This window comes from Bufo gargarizans, chromosome 1 (assembly GCF_014858855.1).
Source record: "Bufo gargarizans isolate SCDJY-AF-19 chromosome 1, ASM1485885v1, whole genome shotgun sequence".
NCBI lineage: Eukaryota > Metazoa > Chordata > Amphibia > Anura > Bufonidae > Bufo > Bufo gargarizans.
In genome coordinates, this window is record NC_058080.1 from 585322560 (window position 1) to 585334819 (window position 12260).

General features: G+C 40.8%; 1 protein-coding gene across 1 annotated transcript in view; it reads left to right on the forward strand.

The window, feature by feature from the left end:
* FBXW8 (F-box and WD repeat domain containing 8) overlaps positions 1-8535 on the forward strand; it is a 119896-nt gene extending 111361 nt beyond the window's left edge. Inside the window, exons 9-11 of the mRNA XM_044290739.1 lie at positions 4057-4230; positions 7629-7745; positions 7933-8535. Coding sequence (XP_044146674.1) covers positions 4057-4230; positions 7629-7745; positions 7933-8077 — 436 coding nt within the window. The 3' untranslated portion in view covers positions 8078-8535. The remainder of the gene's footprint in view (positions 1-4056; positions 4231-7628; positions 7746-7932) is intronic.
* Positions 8536-12260: the final 3725 nt, after the last annotated feature.

Sequence of the window (12260 nt, forward strand, 5' to 3'; positions counted from 1 at the left end):
TCAATTTTCCTCCTGCGGCCACGTCCAGGGAGGTTGGCTACAGTCCCATGGATCTTAAACTTATGAATAATATGTGCAACTGTACTCACAGGAACATCTAGTTGCTTGGAGATGGTCTTATAGCCTTTACCTTTAACATGCTTGTCTATAATTTTCTTTCTGATCTCTTGAGACAGCTCTTTCCTTTGCTTCCTCTGGTCCATGTCGAGTGTGGTACACACCATATCACCAAACAACACAGTGATTACCTGGAGCCATATATATAGGCCCAATGGCTGATTACAAGGTTGTAGACACCTGTGATGCTAATTAGTGGACACACCTTGAATTAACATGTCCCTTTGGTCACATTATGTTCTGTGTTTTCTAGGGGTACCATCATTTTTGTCCATGCCTGTTTCATGAGTTTATTTTTTTACATAATTCTGTTGAAGCATGGTTGAAAAACAATGTCTGACTTTCATTGGTTAACATTTATAGAATTTTAATTTATTATTACTTTTGTCAGATTAAAGTTATTTCTGTGACCATTGTGACTTTTTCTTTCATTGACCAAAGGGTACCAACAATTTTGTCCACGTCTGTATATACCATTTTTGAGTGTGTATGATTCGATTTTGTTTCGGGAGGTAAAAATTGGCAAATCGACCATGTCGATTTTTTATTTTTGTTACGTCGTTCACCGTACAGGATAAATACAATTATATTTTAGTATATATAATAGTTTTGCCGTTTTTGGACTTGTAGATACTTATGATGGTTAATTTAATTTTTTTTTTTTACTTTTTCTAATTTTAACTGGAATGGGGAACGGAGTTTGATTATATACAATTAATAAAAAAATTTGTCACCTGAAGTAGCATGAGTTTCTTCATTCGCTGTGCAGGGGAGCCATTCAGGCCTGAAAGCCCTGTCAAATGCCATGGACACAGTTGACCATGGCATCTAAGTTGTTAAATGTCTATGATCTGAATTGTCGCCGATCGCAGACTTTGGTCCCAGGTGTCTACTGTTCAAAACAGCAGAAACCTGGCAGCTATGGTGCTCACAAGCGAACGCTATTTTTAACGACCGAACTTCTGCCGTACCTGTTTAAAGCAAGATCCATTGATAAATGTGTGTTTTACAAAGTTGAAAGCCGTTGTTTTTTTTTACCAAAATTTTTAAAAAGGGAGTCTGTCAGCTGGACATAAGTACTACTACTACTTTTTATTTTTTATACTGGCCCCATCCCCACTGTGCACTGGCAAAGCAGGGGAACTATAGGAAAATAAAAAATCCCTATCTGTAGTACTACTCGTGTAATGCTGCATAGTATAGCCCCCTGTTGAAGTGACAGGCTCCCTTCAAGTAGTTAAAATGACATTTTTACTATATGGTCAAACCCTATCTGTATACCCTGTTAAAGTTGTCCTCTTGCTTGAGACTCTCTTCTATAAAAAGAGCTCCCATTCTAGTGGCCCAGGGCTTACTCGTATTACATGGACAGTGGATTGCTGCAGGAAATTGTATAGAAGGACCAATTTTCCCCTGGCAAAATCAGCTGCTGAACCTTTGGCATCTCAAATGAGATATTCCCTAAAATAATACGGTATATTAATTTTTTGTTTGCCATATTTTCTGGTTATTTAAAGGCTATGTAAACCTTCAGGTGTTTTTTTTTTTGCATTTTACTCATTTTGGCCTACAAATTTTTTTTTTTCATTTGGTCTTTATTAAATATATTGAGGCGTTCCATCACAAATGGTTAACTGTCTGTGAGAATTGTACTTTCACTTTGTGCTGTTCATCAATTAAGCCTCATCTCTAAATTGCTAAAAGGTCCTAAACACTTATTTAAGCCTGATTCGTCTTAGTAAGGTAAGAATTGAGCTATAATAAGTGTTTAGGAGGTCAGAGAGTAAGGAACACATCAGCTGAGCTGCCTGGTGAAACAGAGCCTGCTAATAGAGAAACTCAAGGCTGCAAAGAGACAGGGGTTCAACATTTTTAATAAAGACCAATTGAAAAAATTATCTTCACTTAAAATCTGGGGAGTTTAACCCACAAACTGTGCCAAAACATGGTTGAGGGATGCAGAAGACCATGAGGGGCATCGGGTACATGTGGTCCGCACGTTATCAGTGGTGGACGGCGTTGAGGGCTATATTTATACACATGCCCCTCATTTTCTTCTGCACCCTTCAAGCCTGTTTTGGCACAGTTTGTGGGTTCAACTGCCTCGATTTTAAGTGAAGGTTTTATAAATAAAAAATGTTTTTGTTTTGTTTTTTAACGTTCTTCATCAAGTACATCACATGAATGTATACTAACTACATTTTCCTTTATTTGGATAATTGCCAGTCCTGGGGCCCACTTTTCCTGGCCATATGAGTCCATTAAAAACTTTCCATGACAGCAAAAACAGTGTATATACTATAAGTATATATCATGGGCATCTTAGTTATTTTATGTGAAAATTTAGGAATCGCCCTATTGACAGCCCTCTACTGTGCTGGTACTCGGGATTATAAAATGGTATGATGAAATACATTACAGCAACTTGTAGGCAGTGCCTCAGCTTTCCATTTCCTGGATAGGACAGTACAGAAAACAGTTATTCTTCCCATTGAACAGCAACAGCAATGTGAACTGAGCCTAATTCAGTCAGATAGATATACATACATTGATTGTATGACTTTACCTGCTCATTATACGTCTTTATTTGTGCTACTTGATCTTATGAGACCCTTTATATCCACAGGCAGCAGGAATCAAACAGCATAGTTTGAGAATTTTTATTTTTTTGCTATTGAATACTAGAACAAATAATTTTATCGATTTTACTTTTAAGATGGATGCAGACTTTTGCATTTGCTCCTACTGTTGAGGGTCACATAGGCCTTGCCACGTAGTACAATATTGTACGAGATGTGTGTATTTATCTTCTAAAATGTAATATGCTACTGTGCATCAGGACATTGATATATCCTTTGGATTGTTCATGTATTAAAGATTAGGTTGGCGGAGGAGTTTTATGGCGAGGCCAAGCAAAGGCTTTCACACGTGTATTCCGCGGCCAAACAAGGGGTATTAAGTCTGAGGAGCAGTTACACGAGTCTAGTGAGACAATATGGACAGTAAAGTACTAGAGCTAGGACGTCACAGTGAACTATTTCAGATGGCACCCAGGGGTGAGTTTTATGTTTACTGGAAGACGTTTGCTAATCAGCTAAAAGGATGCTGGAAGCCGTTCATTTTGGAAATGTTTGAGCCTCACACCTGAGGGACGTTTTCTCATATGATCTCATATAATCTCCTTTATAAAAAATCCCTGCCACACGCTCTGACTGTTTCCTTCGATTGGGCATATTGTGAAGTTATGGCTGCAAATTTTTTAAACTAATTATGTATCCTACCAAATTTACATGAATGATTGGATGCCATTACGCAGTCATGTGTTCTCTAATGTTTATAGTCCATTTTATCAGAATATGGATCACCGGCTACTGTATTCATGGATCTATGGAGCCTTTTATGTGCTGGTACTCTCCGAAGGTAGTTAATCTTGTTAGCAGTAATGTTTATGGAGTTTAGAAGCGTGGTCTAGGTTTCTGTGAATACCGGAGAGCGGCTTTTACCATGACTACTTCTAATAATTGTAGCTAGTAATAGAAACGAACAAGAAACGGAGAGAGATTTTCTGTTGGGCAGTGTATTGTAGAAGACAGTAAAGCATGGTATAGTCTTGGATACTATAGTACTATATCTGCAAAAGGCTTACAGTCGTGTGCATGAGGTTTTACAGCAGGCATGCTCAACCCGCGGCTCTCCAGCTGTTGTAAAACTACAACTCCCACAATGCCCTGCTGTAGGGAGTTGTAGTTTTGAATAAGCTGGAGGGCCGCAGGTTGAGCATGCCTGTTTTACAGTTTACACAAAATCACTTTGTAAATGCGAGCCAATGTTTCCAGATGTTTGCTGTTTCATATGAATCCTGTCTTCACTGAGACTTCAGCAGTAATGTAACGGATCTACTGTAAGTACCTATGTGAATATATGATTTTCTTTACTTAGGGTACGTGTTTACGACCTGCGTTGTAGCAAATCTCTCTGTTCTTTCTATGCCCATCAACTGGGAGTCTCGGCAGTGCAAATGGATGACTGGAAGGTGGTTTCTGGAGGAGAGGAGGGTTTAACCTGCACGTGGGATCAAAGAATGGATACGAAGCTATGGGAAATGCATGCAAGGTACTGTCCTGTTTGTTGTATTATCGATGCTGTATCCACATCGGTTATGACTAAAGACTTTCCATCTATAGATTCTACAGATTTCTTCCACTGTAATTATACAGAAATAATTATTTCTCCTGCATCCTCTAGTATCTGATACTATGGAGATTAATAATTGACCTTCCTAGCGAAGTGGAAGCCGCAGTTTATTTTGCACAGCCCACCACCTTGATAGCCGTAAAAACTGTGCTCAGCATGGTTACTGTTTTCGGTATTCAGACTTCCAACTAATTCCGGACAGACGGGTTGGAGCTTAGAGTTAAAGAAGACAACTTTCCTGTTTTAGACTGCAGCACCATACTATACTGCAATCACTTCTACAGTAATAATATAATCGCCTTTCATTTGTATAGAGCCAATACATCCCCAGGGCTTTCTAGTTAAAGGAAAGTGAATGTGAGCAATGAGACAAAGGAGAGAGGACCCTGAATGGAAGACTTTACTCCTGCATCTAAAATAACAGCAGGATCAAGTGACATAAGTAATGCCTGAAGCGCAAAATGTTAAAAGAAAGTCTGTGGGCACAGAATGTCTGGCTACTCTTATTCCATCCATCAATCAGGCCATAATTCTAGTTATGTATGGATTAAAAAGATTTTCCTTTAGTTGACAAAGCAGAGATTCATAGTCTACAGCAGTGGTGGCGAACCTATGGCACGGGTGCCAGAGGCGGCACTCAAAGCCCTCTCTGGGGGCACCCCCGTCCTGTAAAAAGTGTAAGGCGTACCAATATGCCTTAGACTTTTCCTGCCATTCACCAGCGCAGGGCGCACTATGAACAGCACAGGCAGCGTTTGAATGTAGTCAGGTATTATAGCTAAATGATAAAGTACATGGTAGATATACTATATTGGACTGTAGTATTCAGGTTAACTTGCCGTGTTGGCACTTTGCGATAAATAAGTGGGTTTTGGGTTGGAGTTTGGGCACTAGGTCTCTAAAAGACATCACTGGTCTACTGTATAACTGCTTCAAAGGGTATTATCAGAGTGGGATAAAATAACAAGCTTTCATTACTACCCCGCCATTGCTGTTGGGCTACTGCTTCCGTCCCCGCACCTCTCCACTTCCAGGCTTGACACATCAGCCAATGGTATGGACTGCCTATTCAGCCAATCACTGGCCGCATTGGTGACCTGTTACAGCCAGATTGGACTACCCCTTGAAGCTTTGATCCTCAGACACTGTACAGATATGGGTTGAAGCTTTTTGGGCTCTCCAGAAGGAAACTACCCAACCTCTTGTGTTTGTCCTCACTCTTATTAATAGGGTTATTTATGAATCCAACCATAAGACATAGACCCTAGAGGCAAGTAAGTAGCACCAAAGTCACCTCCAAATGGAGTTGTTTTCTTCTGGACCCCATTGTATTGTGGGAGACCGTTATTGTGTTAGGGCCTCAGTCCACTGTAGGATTCCCTGGTGAACCAGTCTGGTTCTGGCGCCATGAACGTAAATGGAAAAATATTGTAACCTGGTCGTCACCAAGTCGTTCTTTGTCTGCTGTCAGTGCAGTACAAGTCAAGCAGAATAGCTGAGTCACATATAACAGTCTACTTGCTAAGGAACTACTGTACAACAAAAGTCTGGGTCACACTCTTTTTAGCTGAAAGCAGCATAGGCAGGGTGCTGACTCTCCTTAAAGAGACCAGTCCTGTTTGGAGACTTACTGGAAGTACTTCATGGTATGAAGACTTAGGCCTCTTTCACACAGGCGAGTTTTCCGCGCGGGTGCAATGCGTTAGGTGAACGCATTGCACCCACACTAAATCCAGACCCATTCATTTTTATGGGGCTGTGCACATGAGCGGTAATTTTCACGCATCACTTGTGCATTGCGTGAAAATCGCAGCATGCTCCTCTTTGTGCGTTTTTCACGCAATGCAGGCCCCATAGAAGTGAATGGGGCTGCATGAAAATCGCAAGCAAGTGCGGATGCGGTGCGATTTTCACACATGGTTGCTGGGAGACGATCGGGATGGGAACCCAATAAATATTATTTCCCCTTATAACATGGTTATAAGGGAAAATAATAGCATTCTGAATACAGAATGCTTAGTAAAATAGGGATGTAGGGGTTAAAAAATAATAATAATTTAACTCACCTCGTCCACTTGTTCGCGCAGCCCGGCTCCTCTTCTGTCTTCTTCTTTGATGACCTGGGAGGAAAAGGACCTTTGGTGACGTCACTGCGCTCATCACATGGTCCACATGGTGATGGATCATGTGACGGACCATGTGATGAGCGCAGTGACGTCACCACAGGTCCTTTTCCTCAAAGAAGAAGACAGAAGAGAAGCCGGGCTGCGTGAACAAGTGGATTAAGGCGAGTTAAATAATTTTTTTTAAATTTTTAACCCCTTCAACCCGATTTTACTAAGCATTCTGAATTAAGAATGCTATTATTTTCCCTTATAACCTTGTTATAAGGGAAAATAATAAAATCTAATCAGCACCTAACCCAAACCCGAACTTCTGTGACGAAGTCCGGGTTCGGGTCTGGGTACCAAACATGCCGATTTTTCTCACACGTGTGCAAAACGCATTAAAACGCTTTGCACTCGCGCTGAAAAATCACACATTTTTCCCGCGACGCACCAGCTTCATATCCGGCCCTCACACACGACGCCCGTGTGAAAGAGGCCGTAGTGGCAATGCTCCATGGAAAACGAATATGCAAACAGGAATCTCCCAAAAAAGAGAACCATTTCGCCATCGCCACCTATTGGAAGTGGCTCTCTGAGACTAGATCAGTCTTTTCAACAAGCCTTGGGATTTGACAAGGGAATATAGCCAGGCCAGATATCCATCTGTACACAGCTGTTTCATGGGTGCTTACCCCTCATCAGTATGGAGTAGGATTCTACTACATTTCCTTAAAGAGATCAGTCCTGTATGAAGACTCATCCAAGGCTTGTGGGAAAGTCAGATCTTTCCTCACAAGGAGCCACTTCCAGTAGGTAGTGCTGGCGAGATGGTTCTCTTTTTTGGGAAATGCCTCTTTGCATATAGCTGAAAGCACCTAATTGTCACCTAAATTAGGACGAAGAGCAGCCAAAGAGGCTTAGCATGCATTAATCATATATTTATGAAAATAGGTGGAAAACCTGTATATTCTTATTCGACGGTAATGCTCATGTGGGACAGTCTTTCAATTAATATTCTCTGAGAATCATTAATGTATATTTCTGCTGCATTCTAATTTTTTAACACTAGATGGTGCTGTTTACCTGTACTTCATGCATGTAATGTAACCGTGTGAGGATCCAGTACACATTTCTGTGCATGAGAATATTATTTTTGGTCAACCAACCTGTTAAATGGTGATTTTTTTTTTATATTTTTTTAATTTGCAGACACCCAGTCCGTTACATTTGGTTTAACTCCCAGAGTCTGATCACTGCAAACATTCCTGATGAGAAGTCTCCACGTGGAGCCAGCATCATGGATGATGACCTCACTGCTCACAGAAGGTAGCGGGTGTAATCCCTCCATTGACTTCTTACTTACTTAATAAAGTTATTTAGGACAGGGTTTTACTTTGCTTTATGGCATTGTATAATAAGTTACATGTGTAAGAACAGAACTCGCCACTAGATGGCACACTTGGTAACCCACCCTACCCATAGGACTGGCATGACTCTCTCTTTTTCATTGCAGACATCGAGGCACCATTAATGTATATGAATTCTCAGTGGATCAGACATCTGTGGAAAGCATCCTTCCCATTTGTCGCTCATCTTATAGGGAAGTGACTGGATACAATTACAACATTGGCCTGGCAGTGCCCTATGACAATGTGTGAAGCCAGCGTCTTTCTAAAGAACGAAATGAACAGTTATTTTCTTTCTCAGGTGCAATTTTGCAAATGACTCTTGGAGAGATTCTGCAACACCATTATTGTGCAGAATTTGCTATTTTTTTCTGGTTTATTTAGTCCGATTTTATTGTATATTTTGGTTCATTTTACAAGCATAAAGGGTATAGTAACCATCTAAGGAAAATGCAGAAGAATCCTGGTTTTATGTATGTAAATAAGCTTCAGGTTTATATACTGTTGAATATTTAGTGCTGAATATTCTGTATCAGAGTGCACATAATTTTACCACCGCTGTACATGGTTTGGCCTGGTCATAGAGAATACTGCATTGTTTTCTATGGCCACTTGACCAGTCTTTATTTTAATCATGGACTTTGTATGTGTAAATTTTGTAAACTGACATATGTATGTAAATGTTGTAAAATAGACTGATGTATCCTACAGAAATCGTCTCAGTATTTTTATTTTTTTTAGATTGAAAAACAATGACTAAAGCCTCATTCACACGTCAGTGTCCATGCTTAAATCCGTGAAAAGGTGGTCAGTAATGCCTCCATGAAGATGTCCATGTTGGGTCCCTGTGTCAGTTTTTTGCTGTCCGTGTGTCATCCGTGACACTGCACAGCTAATTTTCAAAGCATCTCTCCCTAATGATTTGTGAAACACGGATGGCATCCGTGTTGCATCCATGGTGTTTACTGACCCATAGACTATTTTGTCCGCGTTCACGGATCCATCACGCCCATTATACAGCATGCATCCATGCTAAAAACATGGACCATGGTTAAAAAAAACTGTTGTGTGAATACCCACATTCAAATGAATGGGGACGTGTCCTGTCCGTGAAGAACACGTACAGTACACGTATATGGTACATTGACGTGTGAATGAGGCTTGATTCTAAAATTCACCTTCTGTTATTTTCTCTCCTGATCGCCTAGCTGCCACAGTAATCTGGTTATTGCTCCCATTACTGCTTGCTCTGGAGTTGCCTTAGTAGTTTATAGACGGTTATGCATGGACCTTCTGTTCTGTGACCAGCCAGCAGACCAGGAGATAAACAAAAAGGATATTACCGCTGCGCAGGTTTAGGCAACAAAAAATTAGAAAGAAAAATATTTTCTGTACATGACCCAAGCCTCCTCCACATCGAGCCCACCTTACAAATTCTTATGTTGGAGATGGACAGTCCCCACGTGCCATCCGCTTTTCAAATGACCTGCATCCTTCCTAGTAGCGGATCTCACCAGACCTGGGTGAGATGTACTGAACTGCGGAGAAGGACGGCCGGAGCTGTGAGATTGCTTTATGCTTCGCTCCAGGACTCGGAAGCTGCGCAGCTGACACTGATGCGAAGAAGCATAACGGTGGGTGCTCATACAGCGAGGGAATGTAAGAGCTCCAGGTTGACAGGAAAAGCTGGAAATCTGGCAGACATGGAGGTCTGCTAGAGCACCCTGACTGCGGACTGTAAGACACGGGCACTTTTTAGCAAGATTTTGTTTCTGCTAAAAAAATAATTTAAAAAAGTGTGTCTTATAGTCCGGTATATAGTAAAAAGAGTCTTTTTTTATAAATTTAAAATCTATACTTACATTATCCCTTATGTTTGTCTTTATCTTGTGTTAAATGGGTTATCTGGGACTACAAAACTGATGGTCTATCAGATCTGTGGGGATTTGATTCTCAGCACCTCCACCAATCAGCTGATTATGGCTACATGCACACGACCGTATGTGTTTTGTGGTCCGCAATTTGTGGATCCACAAAAAACAAAACGGGTGACATCCGTATGCCATCCGTTTTTTTTTTTGGGGCGGATCCATTGTAACAATGCCTACAACAGACAAGAATAGGACATGTTCTATTTTTGGGGCGGTGCTACGGAATGGACTTACTGATGCGGACTGCACATAGTGTGCTGTCCGCATTTTTTGCGGCTCATTGAAATTAATGGGTCCACATCCTATCCGCAAAAAAAACGGAACGGACACGGAAACAAACAGCGTTCGTGTGCATGTAGCCTAAAGAAGCTAAAGTGCCCTAGTGGGACTGATCTGTAGCACCAGGTACAGTCACTACCAAAAGTATGAGGCTGTGTCTGGTAAACGGTGAATGGGACATGGCCCTCAATCAGCTAATTGGCAGGGTATCAAGACTCAGCGCCGCCCACCCCCCCCCCCCCCCCCCACGATCTGATATTCATGGACTATCTTTAAGTCTCCGATAACTCCTTTAAAACATAGTTTGTAATCACAGAAATCAACTAAGAAAAGTAGGGTAAATCACACAGAGCGACGAAAGACTAGAATGAGGACTACAGACAGCTCATTATGACATGATAAACTCAGCAACATCTTTAAAGACATTGTCCGAGGCTAGAAAAGATGGGTTTCCCTTTTTTCAGAAACCATGCCACTCTTATCCATGGGTTGTTACTGTTTTAGCTTTTTTTCAGGTGAATAGGACTCAGACAGCCCATGGACAAGAGTGCTTCTGTTTCCGGAGGTAAATGAATTTATTTTTTTTAATCCTAAAGAAGAAGAAAAAAAAAGCAACAGTGCAAATAGTCTTCATATCCTATTAATTTGTGTATGCAGCCTGTAGGCAAACATATGTGTCTCCATGACTGCGGACTATATCAAAATCCTGTGTGTAGCCTGATGTTGCAGTCACATTATTTCTATCTAAATGCGTCTTTTCCATTGGCTGTTTGTGAGCAAGACGAGGGGCAGAGTGAGTGGAGTAGTACATACTGTCTATGGCACATACAGTATTCTTAGGCCTTCCAGAAGAAAACTAAAACTAAGCACAACCAGCTCATTAAAAGTGGTCTGAGCTGCACTACTGAGGCATTCTTGTGAGGTGCAGTGTGGTTACTTGAACCTTCTGTTGATTGTAATCACCATCCACGTCAATATTAACACATGTAAACACATACTGTTAAAGCAGCTTGAATGTGGATATTGATAAAGATGGAGATTTTGTTCTATATGATTGGTTCAGGGTCATCCTCACACAAGCATAGTTTATATCCATGCTACAGACATATTTCTGTGGTCTGTATTACCATTATTACAAATGACAGACACATTTGCTTGAATGGAGCTTTGTTACATAGATGTTACACAGCTCGAGTCTCTTTATCAGGCATATTACACTGACGAGCAAAAGGGTAACAATGTTTTGAACTTTTGACTTTCAGGCTCCATATCTCACCATCCAATACAGTTTCGAACGCAAGACTACCATCATGTTATAGACGGTCATCTTGGCTATCTCATACATGAATTGGACTTGCCACTATTTAGCATATGATTAGTTATACAGATTCTTGTCGTGTAGCTGCATTGTTACTGTTTTGCACCTAAAATTCTACATTTCAATTTGTATTATTTTGTTAGTATTTTATAAATGCATCTTTGGCTTTCAACCCTGCCTGAATCCTTCTGGGCATGCTCTCAATCAGATTCAAGCATGTCTCGACCAAAATCTGTTCATAGGTCTCTTCTACACGTTCCCAATGTTGGTGCATACTGGTCGACTCACTTGGGTTCGAATCCAGCTTTTTCTTCAACTTTGCCCACAAGTGTTCAATAGGGTTGAGGTCTGGGGAATGTGGGGGGCCAATCGAGCACCTCTACTTCATTGTCATTGAACCATTACTTCGCCAATCTCGACGTATGCTTTGGGTCATTGTCACTGCTAGAGAACATGGTGTCGTCCTTTTCATACCCATAGTACTCCAGTGAGAACAGGTTGTAATATGCAGTATACAAGAAGAAAAAGATTGTTCCACCACCAGGAGCAAAACAGTCACAATGCAGTTACACAACAAGAATCTGTATAACTAATCATATGCTAAATAGTTGCAAGTCCAATTTATGTATGAGATAGCCGAGATGATTGTCTATAAAATGATGGTAGTCTCACGTTCGAAGCTGTATTGGATGGTGAGATATGGAGCCTGAAAGTAAAAAGTTGAAAACTTTGTTACCCTTTTGCTCGTCAGTGTAATATGCCTGACAAAGAGACTGAAGTTGTCTGGAAACTTTGCTATAACTAACTACTATTAATGTCCTTTTGGACTCATTAACACCTTTTTTTTCCCTACACCTACCAATTTCCTAAGACTTAACTTTTAATAGTCATAGATAAAACTTTCTAA